At 48.0% G+C, this 22,423-nt stretch overlaps 2 protein-coding genes across 2 annotated transcripts; both read left to right on the top strand.

Moving 5' to 3' along the window:
* Nucleotides 1–295: 295 nt before the first annotated feature.
* Nucleotides 296–6,661, top strand: LOC142855047 (glutathione S-transferase Mu 1-like). Its single transcript, XM_075981634.1, has 8 exons — nucleotides 296–645; nucleotides 963–1,038; nucleotides 1,448–1,512; nucleotides 1,810–1,891; nucleotides 1,990–2,090; nucleotides 3,247–3,342; nucleotides 3,430–3,540; nucleotides 6,202–6,661. The coding sequence occupies exons 1-8, from the start codon at nucleotides 610–612 to the stop codon at nucleotides 6,289–6,291; spliced, it is 657 nt and encodes a 218-aa protein (XP_075837749.1). The 5' UTR covers nucleotides 296–609; the 3' UTR covers nucleotides 6,292–6,661.
* An 8,533-nt stretch (nucleotides 6,662–15,194) lies between these two features.
* On the top strand, nucleotides 15,195–20,816 carry LOC142855044 (glutathione S-transferase Mu 1). Its single transcript, XM_075981628.1, has 8 exons — nucleotides 15,195–15,540; nucleotides 15,835–15,910; nucleotides 16,270–16,334; nucleotides 16,612–16,693; nucleotides 16,790–16,890; nucleotides 18,073–18,168; nucleotides 18,260–18,370; nucleotides 20,462–20,816. The coding sequence occupies exons 1-8, from the start codon at nucleotides 15,505–15,507 to the stop codon at nucleotides 20,549–20,551; spliced, it is 657 nt and encodes a 218-aa protein (XP_075837743.1). The 5' UTR covers nucleotides 15,195–15,504; the 3' UTR covers nucleotides 20,552–20,816.
* Nucleotides 20,817–22,423: the final 1,607 nt, after the last annotated feature.

The raw sequence follows: 22,423 nt of genomic DNA on the forward strand, positions 1-22,423 counted from the left end.
GGTCACCAACTGTTCCTGTCACTAGAGTCTGTGTGAACAATTGGTAGCTGTGCAACCAACTGGCAGAGCCCTTTCTTCGAGGATACGTGCCAGATTAAGGCTTCAAATTGGGGGCGCGTCTTTTTGTACTTAAACTGAGAATCGAGACTCCCGGAATGACAGATTCCCACAGTCAGAGTATGAAAACTGAGCTCTGCCAAGCAAAGGAAGAACCTCCTTGTTCTTTATCTGGCCAGTCTCCAGGGAAAGTGCCAGTTTCCGGAGCATCCAGCAGGTGGCGATGGCGGTAGTTGCTAAAAGGGTTTGGGGCAAGAGAACAGATTTTGCTTTTAGGGTGTACAGGACAGAATCTTGGGGCAGAGGCTGCTGAGGATCTTAATCCCTTCTCTCTCGGAGAGGGTGTGACTTTCTTGCCTTCCGGGTCAGGATCTGAAGCTCTGGCTACACAAGAGAGGAAGAAGAATGCCGAACTGGGATTGGTGCAGAGTGGGGCGGGACCGCTGCTTTGTCCCTCCTCCTTCTCTTTGGGAGTCTGCGTAATCTCACAGTTTGTCCAAAGGCCCAGATCAACCCTGTTAAAGCTAGTTTGAGAAGGCTACCGCCAGCACTATGCCTATGATCCTAGGATATTGGAATGTCCGTGGTGTAAGCGAGGGGACTGGGACGTGAAGCAGGAAGTTCATAATAGCGGGGGGCCTTTCTAGCAGAAGGGTACTCGGCACTCACCCTCTCTCTAGAGTCTTCTGCCCGTAGTTCTTAGAGCTCAGGAGCATGCACGCTAGGGAGGCTGTGTGTGTGTGTGTGTGTGTGTGTGTGTGTGTGTGTAACGGTGCACATGTTCGTGTATATGCACACTGCACGGTGTCTGCATTTGTGCAGTGTATGGTCTCTGTTGGAGAAGATGAAGTCATACAGTAAGGTCCCCACAATTTCTCACCTCTGTTTCTGATCTTCTCTACCAGCTGACACAATCCATCCGCATGCTCCTGGAATACACAGACTCAAGTTATGAGGAGAAGAAATACAAAATGGGGGACGGTAATAACACCTTCCTGGCCAGTCTCCTGTTTCCCTCTTGCCCGGTGATGCCCACCAACTCATGCCTAGCCTCCTATTCCTCAGACTGCAGCCCTTCTACTGTTGTAGCTAGAGCCTGTTGCTTCCGGACATCTCTTTGGGGGCTGAGTTAGGCTTTTCATTTAGATCACCAAGAATGGAGCTCCTGGTCCATCTGTATTTATAACCAGACTGGGTGCAGAATTGGGGTCCTATTGGGTCCAGGCTCTTCTTATTATCACTTGTTTATATTCCTCTCCTCCATCTTGGACAGTGACTCTGTGGGAGGTTTCAGACACCCCCATCAGCCCACCTCAGGGGTTCTTGCTCCTGGTCCAATAGCAGGAGTAGGGTGGGCACTGGCTGACTTCTTTTCTCATTCTCACTACAGCTCCTGATTGTGACCAAAGCCAGTGGCTGAATGACAAATTCAAGCTGGGCCTGGACTTTCCCAATGTAGGTGCAGGGAAGGGAGGTTTGGGGAAGTTATGGCATCCTCACCTCATCTCCTTGTCTGGCTGAGGGGGTTTGGGGTCAGAGCTTCAGCTCTCCTGCTCCCATTTCTGGTGGCTGCACAGGGTGATGGGCTGGGCTGTGTCCCAGCTCTTCCATTCACCGTGCACTGTGTTCATGGAGGACTTCCCATGCTAGCCTCGCTGAATGCCAGGCCACATGGCCACGTGTCTGCCCTAACCCAGGGAAGTAAGGCTGGGACCTCATATCCCATCTGACTGTCCCTGCTTGTCTTTCCAGCTGCCCTACTTAATTGACGGGCCCCACAAGATCACCCAGAGCAACGCCATCCTGCGCTACATTGCCCGCAAGCACAACCTGTGTGAGTGGGGCTGGCTGCAGGGTGGGGCATGGGGGACAACCTCCTTGTCTGGACTGGGGTGAGAGGCTAAGGGTGAGTCTGTGCTGTGTGTGCTGCAGGTGGAGAGACAGAGCAGGAGAGGATTCGTGCCGACATTGTGGAGAACCAGGTCATGGACCACCGCATGGAGCTCATCAGGCTCTGTTACAACCCTGACTTTGTGAGTTGCCCGTGGTGGAGTGGGCAGGGTTGGCAGCAGGCCTGAAAGGCTTGCATTCAGATCTGCAGCCTCCTCCTTCAGTGGATGAACTGTTACTGATTCTCCAAGCTCTCCGCTCTTACCAGGAGAATGACCCTCATAACTTAGCGAGATAGCACATCGATATTGTGAAAATATTATTACTAGAGTAACCCTGCGAGATACGGTTGAGATTCTGCAGGTGAATGGTGGATCTAAGTCCATTATGTAGTTGTAAATCTGCGCCATGTCTGTCCTTTGAAGATTCCATGTTCATCTTACCCAGTGTTCATAAAGTCTTCCGGATAAGGTTGGAGGATATGAGGATGCCCTGGTGGTTAAAAGTACTTGTGGATCCTTAGTACCACATAATACCATAATCATAATAAATAAATCATAATCATAGTGGTTTGGGGGAGAAACAGGAGGATTTCTGGGGGCTTGCTGGCCAATGAGTCCAGCCAGTCTGTGAGCTCCAGATTCAATGAGAGGCTCCGTCTCAAAATATAAGGTGGATGACAGTGATTGGGAAAGACCCCTGACATCAATATTGGACCCCCCACACCAACAGGCAGCAGTAATCCCCAAATGATGCAAGTAGGTCATTTATGCACACTGGTCTCACACATCTATCTCCCCATAGTTTTGCCTTAAGTATCAATAGAAACCAGGACATCTTCATAATGGCCGCTCAGGGTCAGCCAGAGGACTGCTTCACCTTCTTCCTTTCAGTATTAGTCACTGCTCAACACTGATGCAAGCTCCTCACTTGTGTGATGTGTTCTCATGGCCCCCAACCCCCAACCTAGTATAACTGTCATCTCTTTATGTCCTTTGTGTCTGTGGTTCCACAGGATCTCTGAGCCAGGACATGCAGGATACCCAGGAGGCCCTGGGTGTCGCTCACAGCACCTGGTGTGGACTTCAGATTTCAGGGACAGTGTAATTCCTGCCTGACTTTCCATCACCTCTGACGTGAATTCTGCCACCAATAAAATAGTGATGCGTTAACTGGAAGCCCAGGCACAGACCTGGCCCATTGTTGGGAAGGTGGCTCTTCTCTTGCACGGTTCTGGGAGCCCAAGCTCTCTGCTGGGAGCCTGATCCTAAGGGTGGTGACAGCCGTTTTCTGTCTCAGGAGAAGCAGAAGCCAGAGTTCTTGAAGACCATCCCTGAGAAGATGAAGCTCTACTCTGAGTTCCTGGGCAAGCGGCCATGGTGTGCAGGGGACAAGGTAAAGAGAGGGAGGGAGGAGGGAAGGAGGAATTGCGGTTCTTCCCAGGCATCAAATTCCAGCACATTTACCCTTGGCTTCTTGCAGATCACCTATGTGGATTTCCTCCTCTATGATATTCTTGACCAGCACCGTATATTTCAGCCCCACTCCCTGGATGCCTTCCCCAACCTGAACGACTACATGGCCCGCTTTGAGGTGATGCTCTGATCTTGCTTTCCAGTGGATGTCCTATTTCCCTTTCCCTTTCCTGGATGCTTTTTTTGTCTTAGTTAGGGTTTGTATTGCTGTGAAAAGACACTGTGACTATGGCAACTCTTGTAAGAACAACATTTAATTCTTGGTGGCTTATAATTTTGGAGGTTTAGTCCATTATCATCATGGCGGGGGGCATAACGGCTGGGAGGATGGTGGTGTTCATGCAGACTTAGTGTTGAAGTAGTTGAGAATTCTACATCTTGATCTGAAGGCAACCAGAAGTGGTCTGACACACTAGGCAGTATCTTGAGCAAAGAAAACCTCCAAACCTACCCGCACAGGGACACACTGCCTCCAACCCCACCTCACCTACTCCAAACAGGCCACACCTTCTAAGAGTGCCACTGCCTTTTGGAGTTTTTTTTTTTTCTTTTTCAAACCAGTACTTTCCACTTCCTGGCCCCCAAAGGCTAGTAGCCATATATCATAATGCAAAAACTACGTTCAGTCTGACTTCAAAAGTCCTCATTTAAAAGTCTAAAATTCAGACTTTCTTCTGAGAGTCATACTCCTATAATCTCCTGTAAAATCAAAATCAGAAAACAGATCACACGCTTCCAATGTGTAATGGCACAGGATATACATTACCATTCTAAAACACAGGGAAGGGAGCATAGGAGGAAGTACTGGACCAAAGCAAGACGGAAAACCGGCTGGGCAAACTCAAAACTCTGCATCCCCTTGTCTGATGCCAAAGCGCTCTTCAGATTTCCAGTAAGACCGCCCTGCTCCAAAAAGTGCGCACTTCCTAATAGCGCCACTCCCTTTGGGGGCCATTTTCTTTCACACCACCACACCTTTCTGCTCCTCGGAATGGAAATGAAGAATAGTTGGCTTTTGTTGAGCACTGAACTGTGTTGAGTTCTTAGATCTACTGCGTGAAATTTATCTACAACCTACATGTTGTGTAGAAATATCAGCTCCAGTGGACTGTTAAGACAGCTAACTGTAGAGGCTATCTCTTCTCAGGGAACCAGTTCCATCGGAGGAGGTTGTGTTTGTTTCCGTGTGTGCGTCTAGCTCCCAAGGACAGAGGACAGTAGATCTCACTGATGCCAAAGGAAAGAAGTCATGGTTGCCATGGAGCCCTGAGGCCTATGGTGTTTCAGGACATGTCAGCAGTGTATAGCAAATGCCATTCAGAGTGGGAAATACGGCAGGACTGATGTGTAGTGCCAAGACACAGTCTACATGTCTGGCCTGTCCAGCTCTTTCCCCGATCAGATCCCTGACTGGGGAAGCCCTGGGACCCAGGGATACAGCTGGTGCCCTGCTGCGTGGACAGGTTGCTGCTGTTGGAGGGTGATATCGTGAATTGTTCAGTGTTTAGGTATCCTGTTTCTTTCCCTTCGTCTTTCTTCTCAGCAACAGCTTGATGCTTTACTGTGAAAGGGGATTTTGCTGTCATTTTCTTTCACCTTCTCTGGTGTCTCTGTATGTGGCACTGTTTTCATCTCCGTGATACTTGGAAGGATGCATCGCCACCCAGGGATGCTGAGTGGCAGATGTGCCTGACTATGAGGTACATGTGATAGCCACAGGCCCCTCTTTACTAGAGATTTGGGGGAGCTAGGCTGTAGTCCACTGGGAATCTTCGCATGGGATCTTTTTTCTGTCCTCACTGCCCACCAAGCGATAGCGATGCGTTTTGTTAGTGTCCATCAGGCTGCTCAGCTCTGGAGACTGTGGAAGAACTGGCTGTACAGCATAGTGGGAGAATGTGGGAGGCTGCAGTTCAAGGCCAGTGAAGCCTGCTCACGTGGGTACAGGCAGCCTGAATTCTTCACAGCTTATGTAGGCTGTGTGCTGGGAAGATGGCACACAGCACGGTACCCTCTGCGGTCCTTATCTAGTGCGGCTGGGGACAGTAGGGTGGACACACTGAGTATGCATTCGATTGCCAGGTTTTAACGTTTGGATTTTCCTACTTCAAGAGAATGACCGAGGTCACTCCATTCTCTCCTTACTGGCTCAGGCATCCCTACTCTCATTAAGTCAGGATTTGCTGAGATACTGGGTCTTCTTTGTTCTCTTCCAAACTACACAGGCATGTTACTGGTGCCTTTGCCTTTCTTGGTCTTTCCTCCATGTGGAAAAACAGGTAAGAAGGAGCCTGCTAGAAAAAAGAAAAGAAAAGAAAAGCGGCAGGGTGCAGGGGCAGGGGAGGGGGAAGGAGTATTTATATAAACAGAGACTGACAAGGGATATCCTGCTTGGGGAGTGAGCCAAAAGAGCCTGGATGGAAGATGCAGGGAAGATGCAGAGGTCCTCCCGCTCAGACAGGGTTATAGACCACTGTCTTTCCAGCTGTGTGAGCTGCAGGGAAGCACTTGGCCTCTGAGTGTGTCCCTCCTGTTGAAGGCAGAGCAGATGCTGTTCCATGGGATTTTGTGGATCGCTCCCTCTCTATCTGTCCCACAACTGCAGACAGACACACAGCTGTCAGCGGTGTTCGGTTTCTCCTTCCCTGCTGGAAGTTGAAGCTTCCCTTACCAGCACTGGGCACCTGGGCAGCTCGTGCTGTGCTTGGGTTCTTAGAGGAAAACCTGTGCACCCAGTGGGGCTACAGATCCTGAGTTTCTGCCTTCTCCTCCCCTACAGGGCCTGAAGAAGATATCTGACTACATGAAAAGCAGCCGCTTTATCTACAAACCATTCTATGTATCGCTGGCCTATTGGAACCCAAAATAGGACTACAAAACCCAGACCTCTGGGAATATTCATGACCACCCTGCTGGCTCTGGCTCTTGGCCATGGCTGTGTGTCCCCACCAAATATTGTTTCCGTCTACTTTTTACTCCCAATTCCTCCATTTCTTCTTACAAGCCCTTTCTTCAGTCAAGCCTCTGGATCCTTGGATTCCCCATTTCTTCATCGGTCTCCTGCTCCTATTCCTTTGCCCTGCCCTGCATCCAGCCCTTCCTCCTTGCTGCTTGGAGGAATGTACCAGACCCCAGAATCCCCAGTAAGGCCTGAGAGATCAGACCTGCCTGTGTGCTGGCCCTGGTCCTCAGAGTGAGCAACTGAGCCCTGTCTCATCCCAAGTAAAGTCTGAATGACATTTGTTCTGTGTCTTGTTTTGCTGGCTGTGACTGACTCTCAGGACCAACCGTGTTGACTTTTGGGTGGTCTCTCTTTCTGTCGTACTCATCAGCTTTCCTAAGCTGAACACACAACCCTCGTTTGTGTTCTCAACCTTCCTGTCCGTAAACATTCCCTACTGCCTGCAACTGATATAGGAGTCTTTTCCTCATCTCAAGCCAAAGTGAACTGAAGAATTGCTTTCTTTCTCCTTCTCCATTTTTTAAATTGCTTTTTAAAGATGTATTTTTTTCTATTTTATGTGTGTGAGCACTACACGGGTACCTGGTGCCCGCAGATGCCAGAAGAGGCCATCAGACTCCTGGAGCTGGACGGACAGACGTGCACGTGGGCGCTCAATGAGCTGGGGACTCTTAACCTCTGACCCACGTCTCCAGCCTCTGGCTGTCCGGAGTTTTGGTCCAGGATCTCATGTCCCCCACACTGACTGAGTTCTCACTCACTATGTGGCTGAGATGGCCCTTAATCTCATAATTCTCCTTTTTATGCTTCCTGAATACTGGGACCACAGGTGTGTACCACAGTGCCAACTCTGGATTGTTCATCTTTGATATGCATGGCCAGGCTTGGCACATGGTTGATGAATCTGAAAATTTGGAATTTGAATCAGTTATCTTCATAGAAGTTTGGTCCTCCTTGTAGTTTGAAGGCGGTGGAAGGAAAAATCACACTCTACAACAGAACTCATGTGGGAGTTTTATTGGGTGGAAGGGAGGGGGCGCAGACATGGCCTTTGTGGTAAGAGTGGAAGAGAGAGCAGGAGGCAGGAGGAGCATGTCTTTTATAAGGGGACCTAGGTCATGAGCACAGGATATGGCTGTAGCTGATGATGCATCCTGCCAGGTCCCCAAGGACAAGCCAGTGCAAATTGTTGAGTGCTAACATTCTTCCCTGCCGTTTATTATAAAAGGTAAGGAGATAGAAAGGGATAACAGGTAAGGGAGGAGTGAGGGCATTGTGTTCTCGAGACCTTGGGGCGTCAGCATTTTTTGGGGGAGACCTGAGGAAGCTGGTACGCTTGCCAAGTCCTGGGGTAGCTGGTTGTTTCACTGCTGTCTGTCCAGTGCCAGGAAAGAGCAGGTCTAGCTGAAGCAGTCTGCATGGTTGAACCGCTTGGGATTAGCCACTTTGAAGCTGTCCTGGATACAGATTAAGGGGACACCTGGACCTGGTAAAATTCTGGGAGATCAGAAGAGAAAGTTAAGTTTAGAGGGATTTTTCTCCCTTAGTGTAATGGTAAAAATAAAATGGTGCTGTTCCCTGAGGGGCAGCAGTGGGCAGCGGGCAGCTATGAGGAGCAGCAGGTCCCAGGCAGGGAGCCAGGCAGTGGTTGAGAGACCTGCAGCGGGTGAGAGACAGAGACCAATAGACACGCTATGCATAGCGAGGTTGGATATTTATTTAGTGGGTTATGGAAGGGGAAAGGGAAGAAGGGGGAGGAGGAGGAGAGCCAGTGGGAAGGAGAGGAGAAGCTACCTCTGTGGGAGAAACTTAGGCTGTTGATTGGCAGTGCTTACTCTGGAGTGCATTCCCACTGTTGAACCTGTACTGAAATTCACTCGGTAGAAGCAGCAGGATCCTCACACCACTGTGCCCAGTGCAGCTGATTGCAAGAGGCTGCAGGAACGCACAGCAGTGACTAATGCTTAGCAAGTCGACCCACCAGACATAAACTCCCAGTTGAAGCCCCATTTGGCAAAGCCGTGGACGTAAATGCCTAGCTCTTTCCGTCCATAAACAGCTCGGAAGAGGATTCTCATAAATCAGGCATGGAAAAATGAGCCCCGGAGGAGGAAGACGGCTTGGCAGAGGAGGTAATAGAGTGTCATACCCCCAACCGCCTTCCTCTTCAGCGCTTAATCATGCATCCCAAATGGACCCCTGAGAAACGTAAAGAGTAACAAAGAGGACCTCTGAGTATCGCTGATGTTGTAGGTCGGAATCACGGATAGACTCTAACAGGCAGATTTTACTTGCTCCTTTCACAGGAAAACTCCACCGCTATTTCATTCAGGTTCTGTGAAAAAGGCAGCACGATACTGTAATCTTAGTTGGCTTCATTTGCTTTGCCTACTTGTAAATAACTCTATACAACCCCCGGAGAACGTAAATAAAAATTAATGGAATTTGCTATGCTCTCACAGCCCCTGGAGGCTCTGATCGCTCCGCAAACAGTGTAATGATTCACTAGACACGAAAGAGTTAACTTCCAAACTGCTGTGGAGCTCAGAGCCAGAACAGCTGTTTATTTTCATAACAGAGCTTGGTTGCACTGGAGAGTTCCTCTCGCTAAATTACAAATGCAAAAAATAATTCACAACCCTCATTTCCACCATTCTAGACTTGTTTCTCCAACTGCCTTCTCCCTTATTACTCTAAAAACGTCTCTTTCTTCTCTCTTTCTGAGTAAACATAGCTAACAGAGTTTTCTGTTTATAAAAAGTCATGAGCACGTCAGAAAGTTTCTATCTGGTCTCTTTGTGTCTCTGCAGTTTTTCTCCCTGCGTGTGTTTGCGGTCTCCTGCGCCTGCATCCCCCCGCCCCCCCCCCCCATTCCGTCTCTCTTTGCTCTTGTGGTTTCTTTTCCTGCTGTCCCAGCTTCCTCTGATCCCAGCAGCCCGCCAAAGCTCTCTGCTCTATACTTCCCTGATGCCATGCTGAAATTTTACCCATCCACAACGGGCTGCTTCATTTGAAAGTCTATTTTTCTTCTTCTTAAAATGTCCGTCTGCTCTGTAGTTATGGATGAAAATGTGGTCACAGTGCTCGCCTAGTCTTCTGACGGGTTTTGAATGTTTGAATTTGAGTGTTCCATGATTTTGTTCGCAGCTCAGACGTACACACCGTACACACCGTTGACTACCTCCTGTGTCTGAACGTTCCAATTCTCATTTATCCCTGAAAATCTTTCCTCATATTATTTTGGCTTCCTTACTATGCTTATTTTATTTCATGACGCACTCGCTATGAAAGGATGTATAGGATTGCCGGTCTCCCTATATATTGTTTTTATGATTAAAAGCTTTCATTTCAATGCTAAAAGAACTTCAGTTCAGAATTATTATTTTTTTAGGCTAAATCTATCAGGGACAAACAAAAGTCTAAATTCATAAAGACAACTAGCTTATATTATAAACTGGTAAGAATAAATTGACCTTAATTGTGAACTGTTGAGGATGATTGGGGATGCAGGTTGATGAGTGGTCATCCCGCTACTAGTTTAAACTATAGGCTGGAACTGATAGCTTTTACTTAAATTATATACTATTAAAAGATATATATATATTATATCTTTTATATATAAGAATATAAATGAATGCTTGATCATCTTATACTGATCGAATTCACTATACATTCAAAACTATATTTATAAACATGTTAAGTAATATAAACAATTCCTTCCTCAGCCCCCTGGCATTTGAAATATTTAAGTTTCTCACTATAGACAAAACTGTGCCATGCCTCTTGCTGCTGCCAGGGCTTTGGTTGTACACTTTCGGGTCCTTTAGATTATATTTCCAATTTCCAGGCCTAAAAATAACTTGCCTTGCAGCCACATTCCAAAAAGAGGATAGCTCAGCAAACAGGTTTCAAAGTAACTTTTGACGGAAAGGGTTAAAGACGTTTCAGGGTTTCTTTCTCTTGCCATTCTGCTGTTACACTGAGACTCCAGAGGTTCATAGTTTGGACAGTAATAAAATCCACTAATCTGGCTCTGACAAATACCACCACTATTTTAATAACCGCAAATAGTAATAATGCTGCGGAATTTTTGTCTGTTTACAACGGTACTTAGAAGCTCCTAAGATCGACTTGAATTCAGTAACGCTCACGGGTGGAGGCAACGTTGAGAAGAGTGTCACCCAGCTGCCATTTGTTTCCCCACCAGCCTATTTCTTTAAAGGGTTCTCTCTCTGTCTCTCTCTGTCTCTATCCCCCCCCCCCGCCCCGAATACTGGAACCTCTCTTTCCCATCTGCTAGGATCTTGCACTTAAAAATTCCAAAAGTTGGAGGTAGCCGGAAGTTGTCGAAGTTGCAGGAGCACGTCCTGAGCAGGTTCCTATGCCAGCGGCTGCGTCATAGATCCTGGCCTTTGTCAGGCAGTGCCCATGACCTCCCTGTACCAGACAGCACCTCTGGATGAGGGCCCTGATGGGTGGTGTCTTCATACTCACTGCCTGCTGCAGTTAAGAAACCAGCAAGTACAGGATTGCAGAAAGAAATGAGGAATTAAAAGATAAAGGTCGGAAGATAGAAGTTGATAGAAGTGAAATGTTCGTGAATCTGGTAGCCAACATTTGTTAAATTGTAACTAAGAGACAAAGAAGAAAGGTGGCAGAGGATGGAATGAGGCCAGGAGTGGCTGTGATAAGGGCAGTGGGGAGAATGAAGTGACTGTACTGTACTACAGTCTCCACGGGTCTGGAATAGAGGCTGGCAAAGACTCCCCAGGTGGGGCCGGTACTGAGGCCTTGCAGGCCATGGTCTCTCCGGTGTAGCTCTTCCCTTTGCAGTCAGAATGGAGAAGCAACAATAAAGCGTTGTCCAGGGAGGTGCAAGTCTCTAATCCTGGTGCTCCAGAGGCAGAGCCAGACAGATCTCTAAGAGTTCGAAGTCATCCTGGTATACAAAGTACTCACTCTCTGTCTCAGGACAGTCATTGCTATGAGAGACCCTGTCTAAAACAAAACCAACCGACTAATCAACCAAAATACCACCACCACCAACAACAAAACAATAAAGTGACAAAATACTAGGGAAATCACTCACTTCACTGTGTGTGTATGTGTGTGTGTGTTAGTGTGTGTGTGTGTGAGTGTGTGTGTGTGTGTGTGTGAGTGTGTGTGTACAAGGGCCACGGTGGTCATTGTTGGGGTCCTCCTCAGTGACTGTCCATCTTCTTTCCTTGAAACATTTCTGAATCCCCGGGGCTCTGACTGGAGTGAACCAGGTTGGATCAGGGCCAGGACCCTGCGGTTCCTATGAACCCAGATTTGTTTCCCTTTTGATCTCCTGTAGGTACTTACAATCCAGGTCATTCCCCATGTTGGTGTCACTGTCCTTACAAACTCCAACTGTATCAAGTGAAGACTGTTATGAGGGCCCACCCACCTCAAGACAGTGTCTGTTCTTCCCGAGTGGACCTTCAGTTCCCAGAGATCAAAGTCTGTCCTGAACCCTCTGTCCTGTCTGAGGTAGTTCGTGCCCTGACTTGTGCCAAGGACTCTGGTCAAGTGGGTTCACACTATCTGAATTTCCAGATTGGACAGGCTCAATCAATGAAAACAGGACTTCCAGGACGAGGAGCTGGGCGGTGGTGGCGCATGCCTTTAATCCCAGCACTCGGGAGGCAGAGGCAGGCGGATCTCTGTGACTTCGAGGCCAGCCTGGTCTATAAGAGCTAGTTCCAGGAAAGGCACCAAAAACTACAGAGAAACCCTGTCTCGAAAATCAAAAAAAAAAAAAAAAAAAGAAAAGAAAAAGAATTCCAGGACGAACTGTCACGGAACCCTGGATTATGAACTCTGCAAGCCTCTTCCAGTGCAATCCCTCTTACACCCACATGAATCAGCATATTTTCCTAGCAGGTGGCTCAGACATTTGCCTTTTGGTCTGCTGCTGTGTGTAATGCTGTTCTCAGGGTCAAAAGGACCCACGTTCCTCTCCGTCCCTTCTTTAAGTCTCAATTATCCCTCTACTTTATAGGAATCTTCCCAAATGTTCATTTCATCCTCCTGAAATCTTACTCGATAAAACTCTTGGTCTTTGAGAAACAGGTTATTTCCTTGCTTTTTCAGTCTGTCCGTGACAGGATGCAGTCATGTGTGTTCACATCTTGTGAGTTCAACCCGCAGGTGAGAGTTTGCATCAGTGGGAACACACTCAGGGACAATTAAAATTCCTTTTAATTTTGCTATGCTGTTTTTCCTTTCTCAGATTAAAATATTGTTTCTAATTTTTGTTAAAAAATTTGTATTGTGTGTGTCTGTGTGGGTGTGCATGAATGCTTATGTGAACCCCAAAAGGCAAGAAGAGGTGGTCAGCTCCTCTGGAGCTCCTGTTACAGGTGTCTGTGAGGCATCCCAGATGGGTGGAGCCAAACTCTGGTCGTCTTCAATAGCAGTAAGCATCTTAATGGCTGAGCCATCTCTTTGGTCATATAGTTTGTTAAAACTCACTATATCCCATGCTGGTCTCCAACCAATATGGAGCCCTGGCTGACCTCAAGCTCACGGCAATGTTTCTACATCATTCACCCAAGTGCTGGAAAAGGCCATGGTAGGGCTCTAAGCTTGGGGTCACTACTTCCTTAGACTATGGGGAGTCATGCCCCTAGACTAGAGCTTGCTACTTCCCTACTCAGGGATTGGTCCATTTTTCCTGCTCAGTGATTGGCTGGTTTCATGTCAGGGGCAGAGATAGCTCTGATTTCTTTCTTTTTAGCTTTTTGGTTCCAATTTTAGGGTCAGGGTGAATTTCTTTAACAGGCTCTGATTCTAGGGGCAAAATGTATTCTTTTGGCTCTGGTTAGGGACTTGGGGTGTTTTTGCTCTGACTCTGGGTTCAGGGATAAAGTGTTTTTTTTGCTGTCTAGGGTCCCAAATCCAGGGTGTGTTTGTTTCATTGGCTCTGGTCTCAGAACCCAGGATGCTCACGGATTGTGCTAGGGCTATGGATGACAGATCTGCTGGGTTCTGGGTCATTTACAGAAACATGCCTAGGTATGTAGAGAGAGATTGATTGGGCCTCCTGCAGGAGGGCAGGACCTCCTTGAGCCTATGGACCCCACAGAGGGGCACCCACAGAGGAGCACTCACAGAGCCACACTAACCTGGGTCCTGTCCCACTGCCGAGCTGTGTCAAAGAAGGAAGTTAATTAAGCGTTCTTGGACCCCCAGGTTCCCTCCTGATAAGAGAACATGGTCAACAGATTTTGTAGGATTCCTGAGTGGGGCCTATGTCTGTATTTAGCTCTCTAGTGTGTAGAAAGCGCCTTGCAGAGGGTCTAACCTGCCCTTTGGACACAGCCATTCTGTTGATCTCTGTGTCCTTCCCCTCCCTCCAACTCCACCTTCTCACTGCTGATGCTCCAATGCTCTGTCTGAACAATTTTTATAAAGACACAGTAAGTACGCTTTCTGTCTGGGACACGGTGATAGTTGTTTCCTTATTTCCTACAGAAAACAGAAAGTATTTCCTTCATTTCCTGAGTTTTCTGGACAGTCAGCAAGTCAGAGACTTTCAGAAAATTTCCACGAGGCAGAGATCCCTTAACTGGTCCACTGGTACCCATTTCTCCTTTGTCTTTAAAAATCAGGAAGCCAGTGTAGGTAGAATTTTGTGAATTTGCGTTAACAATGTTAGAATGTCACCCACGTGGCTTTCCTAATTTCACAGATTTAAGACAGCCAGCCTCTGCCTGTCCCCTGCACCCCCATTATACTCTTCACACTCCCCAGGGCAAGCCTTCATATCCTGTGGACCTAGTAAAAGGTAACTTGATCCCAAAATGCACTTTGTGCAGAGCACAGGCCTTGTCCTTTGACTTGCAAACCCATTTTAGTCTCCACTTCCGTCATTTGTTTTTCATTGTTTCTGATAAGTTTCTGTAAACAAGGTGATGTCACCCTTTGGTCCACTAGAATTGCAAGCCTCTTGATTTTGAAAAGGTCTTCTTCAAATGAAAAAGCAGATAGGTGGGACGCTGCTGTTGGTTGGACATTGTCCTTATGAAGGTTACCCCAGGATGCTTACTTACCCCAGGCCATTTGAGCTACCCTGTCACATCCAGACACTCATGTGTCAAGAGCCTGGGCAAGGTCCAGAATCAGGGATCTGCACAGATGAGGGTCTAGCTTTGGACTTCTAGCGTCCTGTGAGAGTGTTCCAGGCTCGTGTGTGGACAGCATCCTCTTGTCCCTTGACAGCAAGCTTCTTGGAACACATGCTCTCCCACTCCATCACCCCGACCAGTGAGCTCTTTGCTCCTTTGCACTGTGCTGGTTCTGATATCTGACTGTTGCTCATGGCTGTGACTTTCCTCAGGTTTCTGACTCTCTGTGTTCTTGAAATTAAATTTATAAACATGGCCAAAACACTGATTGATTTATGATTGATGACCAGAAGGACTGGGTTCCCAAATCTCCTAAAGGAAAATACAGAGACCCTTTATTCTTCTGCTTGTCCCTGCCCTGAGGTTGTTTCCAGGTCACCAATGTTTCTGTCACTGGAGTCTGTGTGAACAATTGGTAGCTGTGCAACCAACTGGCAGAGCCCTTTCTTCAGGGATAGTGCTAGATTAAGGTTTCAAATTAGGGGCGCTTCTTTTTGTACTTAAGCTGAGAATCGAGACTCCCAGAATGACAGATTCCCACAGTTAGAGTATGAAAACTGAGCTCTGCCAAGCAAAGGAAGAACATCCTTGTTCTTTAACTATCTGGCCCGTCTCCAGGGAAAGTGCCAGTTTCCGGAGCGTCCAGCAGGTGGCGATGGCGGCAGTTGTTAAGAGGGTTTGAAGTGGAACAGATTTTGTTTTTAGGGTGCACAGGACAGAGGCTGCTGAGGATCTTAATCCCTCCTCTCTCGGAGAGGGAGTGGCCCTCTTGCCTTCTGGGTCAGGATCTGTAGCTCTGGTTACACAAGGGGAGAAGGGGAGTGCCGAACTGGGATTGGTGCAGAGTGGGGCGGGACTGCTGCTTTGTCTTCCTCAGTCTCCCAGGGAGTCTGCATAAAGTCACAGCTTGTCCAAAGACCCAAGTCTACCTTACTGAAGACAGTTTGAAAAAGCTACCACCAGCACCATGCCTATGCTCCTGGGATACTGGAATGTCCGCGGTGTAAGAGAGGGGATTGGAATGTGAAGCAGGAAGTTCATAACAGCGAGGTCTTTCTAGCAGAGTGGTACTCCTCAGCACTCTCCTCCTCCCCCTAGAATCTTCTGCCTGTAGCTCTTGGCGCTCAGGAGTTTAAGGGAGGCTGTTTGTGTGAAGGGGGTGGTGGTGAAGGCGCGCATAGGTATATGCACGTTGCATAGTGGCTGCATTTGTGCAGTGTGTGGTCTCAATTGAAGAAGATAAAGTCATATAGCAAGGTCCCCACTATTTCTCACCTCTGTCTCTGGTCTCTCGCAGCTGACACACCCCATCCGCCTGCTCCTGGAATACACAGACTCAAGTTATGAGGAGAAGAGATACACCATAGGGGACGGTAATGACACCTTCCTGGTCTATCACCTGCTTCCTCTGAGCTGCAGCCCTCCTACTGCTAAAGCTAGAGACTGCCGCTTCCAGAAACCTCTTTGGGGGTGCAGTTTGGTTTTTCAATATTAAACCCTGAGAATGGAACTCCTGGTCCATGTGTATTCATCATTAGGCTGGGTGCAGTATTGGGGTCCTATTGCTTTCAGGCTCCTCTTATTACCCGTTGTTTGTATCCCTCTCCTCCATCTTGGGCAGTGACTCTCTGGGAGGTTGGATTCCCCTGCCTCAGGGGTTCTTGCTCCTGGTCGAATACCAGGAGTAGGGTGGGCACTGGGCTGACTTCTTTTCACATCCTCTTGTCTACAGCTCCTGACTATGATAGAAGCCAATGGCTGAATGAGAAGTTCAAGCTGGGCCTGGACTTTCCCAATGTAGGTGCAGGGAAGGGAGGTTTGGGGAAGGCATGGTGTCCTCACCTCCTTGTCTGGCTGAGAGGGTTTGGGGTCAGAGCTTCTGCTCTCCTGCTCCCATTCCTGGTGGCTGCACAGGGTGATGGGCTGTGTCCCAGCTCTTCCATTCAGTGTGTACTGTGCTCGGAGGGCTTCCCTTGCCAGACACACTGAGTGCCAGGTCCCATGGCTGTCCTTACCCAGAGAAGGAATGCCAGGTCCTCATATCCCACCTGACTGTCCCTGCTTGTCTTTCCAGCTGCCCTACTTAATTGATGGATCCCACAAGATCACCCAGAGCAATGCCATCCTGCGCTACATTGCCCGCAAGCACAACCTGTGTGAGTGGAGCTGGCTGCAGGGTGGGGCATGGGGGACAATCTCCTTGTCTTGTCTGGTGCGGGATGCTGAGGGTGAGTCTGTGCTGTGTTTTGCAGGTGGTGAGACAGAGCAGGAGAGGATTCGTGCCGACATTGTGGAGAACCAGGTCATGGACAACCGCATGCAGCTCATCATGCTCTGTTACAACCCTGACTTTGTGAGTTGCCCCTGGTGGAGTGGGCAGGGTTGGCAGCAGGCCTGAAAGGCTTGCATTCAGATCTGCAGCCTCCTCCTTCAATGAATAAACTGTTACTGATTCTCCAAGCTCTCCTATCTTACCAGCAGACCCTCATAACCCAGCGATATCTTGTGAAAGTATTATTACTAGAGTAACCCTGCGAGATATGGTTGAGATTCTGCGGGTGAGCAGTGGATCTAAGTCCATTATGTAGTTGTAAATCTGCGCCATGTCTGTCCTTTGTCGATTCCATGTTCATCTTACCCAGTGTTCATAAAGTCTTCCGGATAAGGTTGGAGGATATGAGGATGCCCTGGTGGTTTAAAGTACTTGCTGTGAGGGCTTTAGTATAGACCCTTAGCACCACATAAAAACCTGTGTGTGGAAGCATGTTCTTATAATCATAGTGGTTTGGGAGGAGAAACAGGAGGATTTCTGGGGGCATGCTGGACAATGAATCCAGCCAGTCTATTAGCTCCAGATTCAACGAGAGACCCTGACTCAAAAAAATAAGGTGGACAGTGATTGGGAAAGACCCCTGATATCAATATTGGCCCCCCTACACCAACAGGCAGCAAGCAGTATATCCCCAAATGATGCAAGTAGGTCATATATGCACTTTGGTCTCACACATCTCTCCAGTCCATTCCCCATTGTTCTGTCTTAGGTATCAGTAGAAGTCAGGACATCTTCCTAATGCCCGCTCAGGGTCACCTCAGGGTCAGCCAGAGGACCGCTTAACCTTTTTCCTTTCAGTATTAGTCACTGTTCAACACTGATGCAAGCTCCTCACTCGTGTGATGTGTTCTCATGACCTCCCAACCCCAACGTAGTGTAACTATCTTCTCTTTATGTCCTTTGTGTCTGTGGTTCCACAGGATCTCTGAGCCAGGACATGCAAGATACTCAGGATGTCCTGGGTGTCACTCACCGCACCTGGTGTGGACTTCAGATTTCAGGGACAGTGTAATTCCTGTCTGACTTTCCATCACCTCTGACGTGAATTCTGCCACCAATAAAATAGATGTGTTAACTGGAAGCCCAGGCACAGACCTGGCCCATTGTTGGGAAGGTGGCTCTTCTCTTGCACGGTTCTGGGAGCCCCAAGCTCTCTGCTGGGACCTGGAGCCTAAGGGTGGTGACAGCCGTTTTCTGTCTCAGGAGAAGCAGAAGCCAGAGTTCTTGACGACCATCCCTGAGAAGATGAAGCTCTATTCCGAGTTTCTGGGCAAGCGGCCATGGTTTGCAGGGGACAAGGTAAAGAGAGGGAGGTGTGTGGGTGGGTGGGGAGGAGCTGCCAGTGTTCTCAGGCTTCAGATCCTATCTCACCGGCCCTGAATTCCTACAGATCACCTATGTGGATTTCCTCGCTTACGATATTCTTGACCAGTACCGTTTATTTGAGCCCAAATGCCTGGATGCCTTCCCCAACCTGAAGGACTACATGGCCCGTTTTGAGGTGATGCTCTGATCCTGCTTCCTTTGAGTGGTCTTCTTCTTCTCTTCCACAATGCTTTTCTATCTCTGAGGCAAAAGGACAATAACTAGGGCTTTTTGAGCTTTCTTTACAGACCCATATGGGGCAACATTTATCACTTCAAAATCCCCAAATGATGATGCGATTCTGAGTCCCATCGCACAGATGAGGGGTCTGACTCTGTAGAGGGTATTCACTTATTTATGGTCTCCGTACCAGCAGCAGCTACAGTGGGCTCCATATCTGTCTCTGGGTCAGCATTCGGTCACCGTCCCTGCTCTGTGTCAAAAGAAAAAAGCTTCAGCCCCACTCACCCCCACCTATGCAGCCTCAGTTTCCTGTTTAGGATCCTTGGCGGGGCAGAGCATGTCAATGGTATGTGTGCCTTGGCATTAGGAGCGTGAGACAGGCAGGGCCGAGGTGACATGAGAGGCCAGACCTCATCTGCCGACCATTGAGAGCCCAGGGTCGCAGTTGGTGCCTCACTGAGTGGACATGTGTGTGCCCACCCTGTTGGGGACACTTATCGTGAGTGTGAGCTACTGCTGCACCATTCTGGTTTCCTCCCTTCCAATCTCCTCTTTCACATCACAGGTCCTGTTTGAAATGGGGTCAAATTCTATCTTTCCACTATTATTCTCTGGCAGCCTCCTCTATATGAGGTTCATGCTGGGCTCCAGGGGACATGCAAACTACCTCCATCTGGGGACCCAGTAGGCAGAGAGCTGTAGGAAGCCAGGCTATGGGATGCTCTTGATACTCCCCAGGGCTGCTGAGCCCAGCCTGGACAGCACCTACATCAGACTTGGGTCATTCAGACATTTGGGAATTGGAGACATTGATCCAAGGATTTTGTTTAATCCTTGCAGTCTGTTGACCCTTGCCCATTCCTTATCAAGGGATGTGCTTTCTCAGTTAACTCTTTCTCTTTCCCCTGAGCTGAGGGCTGAACCCAGGGCCTTGCCAGGCAAACGCCTTACCACTGAGCTAAATCTCCAGTCTCTCTCAGCCAGCTCTCATAAGCTTTGGTCTGGCCCCGGATGGGTACCCTCGGGAACTGTGCAATAACTGGCATGGCTCTAGGCTGGTTTTGTGGAGAAATGCAGGCCCCTTAGCTTAGCTTGTGTCTAGTTGGTTGTGGATGTCTTTACAACCCCTGGAATTGTCTGTGTATTCTCCAAAAAGGAGTATGGTTTATAGCACATTATACAGTCACACAGGGTGGTCCCTGTATTAGCAGGGGAGATGAGGACATTCAGGGTGCAGTAACATTGTACTGAGCTCCAGATAGTTAATCCTGTTCTCAGGACGCTGATTAGAATCTTGTTCAGCTTTCTCTGTGGGCTGTCATCTTGATGTTCCTTTTCTTGCATGATTTGCTGAGTCACTGTGTGCTTGGCTGTCTTCCTAAATACATACAGTCAAGTTTTTCAGTTCCTTTATCCTGTTGATCCCTCCCCCGTGTGTAAGTACAGGTTAAAAAGAGTGACCGCTGGAATAGGATCTTGTTCATGCAGAGATTGGGACAGGGTCTCCTCTGGAGGGCAGCTGAGTAGAGAGATGAGAGGGATGAAGGAGGGAGAGAAAGAGGAGAAAGAGAGGGAGGGAGGGAGCGGAAAAGGGAGAGAGGGAGGAGGAGGTGGAGGAGGAGGAGAAACATAGAGAGGGAGAGAGAGAGAGAGAGACAGAGCAAGGGAGAAAGCAAGCAAGAGAGCAAGAGAGAGCACACAGGAGAGAGTGTCTGTGAAGCAGCCCTGTTTCACCAGCTGTGTGAGCCTAGGAAGCTGCACGACCTCCATGGCCCTCAGGTTCCTCCTAATAACTGATCTTGCAGCATTGATGGGTGGGTTTTCTGAACCTATACTGTAATTTTTAGTGGCTATAAAACCACTTACACAGGATCCAGTCTCCCCTTCAATAGGGGCTATGATAGAGCCCTTTTGCCAGGGTTGGGAGCTAAGCAGTCTGCATGGTGTTGCAGCCTGAGGCCAGGACAAAGGCTCTCCTGGCTTGGGGCTGCTCATCTCAGTGGGCTGCAGACTGAGCTCCTGCTGTGTCCTTCCCATTCTGCAGGGCCTGAAGAAGATCTCTGCCTACATGAAGACGGGTCGCTTTCTTCCAACACCTATCTTCTCAAAAATGGCTCACTGGTGTAACAAGTAGACCCCTGCTGTGCTGGCTGTTATATGGGGAAGCTGTCTATGCTAAGGGTCCTCCAGGCCCTGGGGACCGCTGGCCTTCTACACTGCTGCCTCCCTGTTATTCCCACACCCTTCTCCGCCTTTGTCTCCTCAGTTCTTAACCTAGTCAAACCCATGCAGTCTTCATCTCCCCGCTTCCTTTGCTAAACGCCCATTCTTCATTTGTGCCCAGTTGCCGGGCTCCCCAAGGCCCATCTCATCTCCAATAAAGCCTGAAACACACTGGCTCTGTGTTGTTTTTTTTCTTTTTTCTTTTTCTTTTTTGGATTTGCCAGGTGTCACAGCTGCTTCCAAGAGTCTGAGCTCTGAGCCTGTAGTGCCCGTTTCTGAAGAGTCTATGAAACTGGAGGGTATTTGAAATATCTTGCTTCTAATCTAAGACCCTCACAGTGGGCACAAAGCTCTCTAGACAGCTGTTCTCGACCTGTGTGTTGTGACTCCTTTCGGTACTCGAGCGACCCTTTCACAGGGGTCACCTATCAGCTATCCTGAATATTATTTACATTATGAATCGTAAGAGTAACAAAATTATAGTTTTGAGGTAGCAATGAAATACTTTTATGGTGGTGGTCACCACAGCAGGAGGAATTAAAGGGTCACAGTGTTAGGGAGGTTGAGAACCACTGCGTTAGAGGATAAAGTGTGTTTCCTAGTATCTCCTCTACTGCAGCACACTAGGACTTTGAACTGTGAACACAGATATGGGTCTCAGTGAGTGATGATGAGGCTTGTGGGAGTGCCTAGCAGGGACCCAGAATGGTCTCTCTACCTCACAATTGACCGTGTCAACATTAGGTGTCTATTATATTGTCTTTACTGAGTCCTCTTGAAGCTGGCTTGAAGCTCTGCTGAGATGAGGACACTTATTCTTTGTTAATCCTTTTTTATCTATGTTGGGAAACCTATTGAATATACCATAACCTATTGAATATACCATAACTCTCACAATTATTATTTATACTTCCTCTAATGTCGATGACTCTCCCTGTCAGTGGAGCTGTTTAACATTGGATACTTCATTCACTTCATGGAGAACTGATTAAGAGCTAAGTCTGCTTTAATCAGATTCTAGTTTGGGGGCTGCAGAGATGGCTCAGAGGTTCAGAACTCAGGTTCCTCTTTTGGAGGACCCTGGTATGGTTCCTAGTAGCCACATGGTAGCTAACCATGGTCTGTGTCTCAAGTTTGGGGATCTGCCTCTCTGTATTGCATGCATATGGTGCATATATACACATGCAGGCAAAATGTCTATACACATAAAATAAAATTTAAAAACATCCATAATACAAAATAAAATAAAAAGTAAGCCATATGATAAGTGGATTCCTTCTGTCATTTCCAGGTGCCCATCATCTCCTGGCCTGGTCCTCTGCTTTCCTTTTGCTCTGTCATGACCTGGGACTTTCCCAGTGCCTCCTGTCCAGTCAGGTCTGGACTGGATACATCATGGGCTTTCTGGCTTTTTCCTCTTGTAATGTGAAGATCATGGGGTGACAGTCACAGGAACATCTTCTCATGACATATAGCACATGCACACTCACATAACCCCTTAAACATGATTAATAAAAACACAGAGAGAGAAACTGGGGTTCAACCTGAAGGCCAGAAAAGCCAAACAGCCAGCCACTGATCTTCAGGTAAGCTTTATTTATTAAAATACAAATGAAATGCTACTACAAGTCCCCCAAATAATTAGTGTCTCTAGAATATAGCGTCTTTATGAATACTCTTACCACTGCACATAGCAAAAAACGATCATGTCCATCAGTGAGTAGGTCTTGGAGGTGTGCAGGAAAGAAAGTACATTAGCTTCCCCTGTCTTTGTGGATCTCTC

The sequence above is a fragment of the Microtus pennsylvanicus genome, chromosome 7 (assembly GCF_037038515.1).
Source record: "Microtus pennsylvanicus isolate mMicPen1 chromosome 7, mMicPen1.hap1, whole genome shotgun sequence".
Classification (NCBI taxonomy): domain Eukaryota; kingdom Metazoa; phylum Chordata; class Mammalia; order Rodentia; family Cricetidae; genus Microtus; species Microtus pennsylvanicus.

What these genes read in the sequence shown, in the direction of transcription:
- LOC142855044 (XM_075981628.1), top strand. Translation starts at nt 15,505, where the DNA reads ATGCCTATGCTCCTGGGATACTGGAATGTCCGCGGT. An exon ending in GATACTGGAATGTCCGCGGT is followed by an intron (nt 15,541 to 15,834) that starts GTAAGAGAGGGG and finishes GGTCTCTCGCAG; the next exon opens with CTGACACACCCCATCCGCCT. An exon ending in TGGGCCTGGACTTTCCCAAT is followed by an intron (nt 16,335 to 16,611) that starts GTAGGTGCAGGG and finishes TTGTCTTTCCAG; the next exon opens with CTGCCCTACTTAATTGATGG.
- LOC142855047 (XM_075981634.1), top strand. Translation starts at nt 610, where the DNA reads ATGCCTATGATCCTAGGATATTGGAATGTCCGTGGT. An exon ending in TCTGTTACAACCCTGACTTT is followed by an intron (nt 2,091 to 3,246) that starts GTGAGTTGCCCG and finishes TTTCTGTCTCAG; the next exon opens with GAGAAGCAGAAGCCAGAGTT. An exon ending in CATGGTGTGCAGGGGACAAG is followed by an intron (nt 3,343 to 3,429) that starts GTAAAGAGAGGG and finishes GGCTTCTTGCAG; the next exon opens with ATCACCTATGTGGATTTCCT.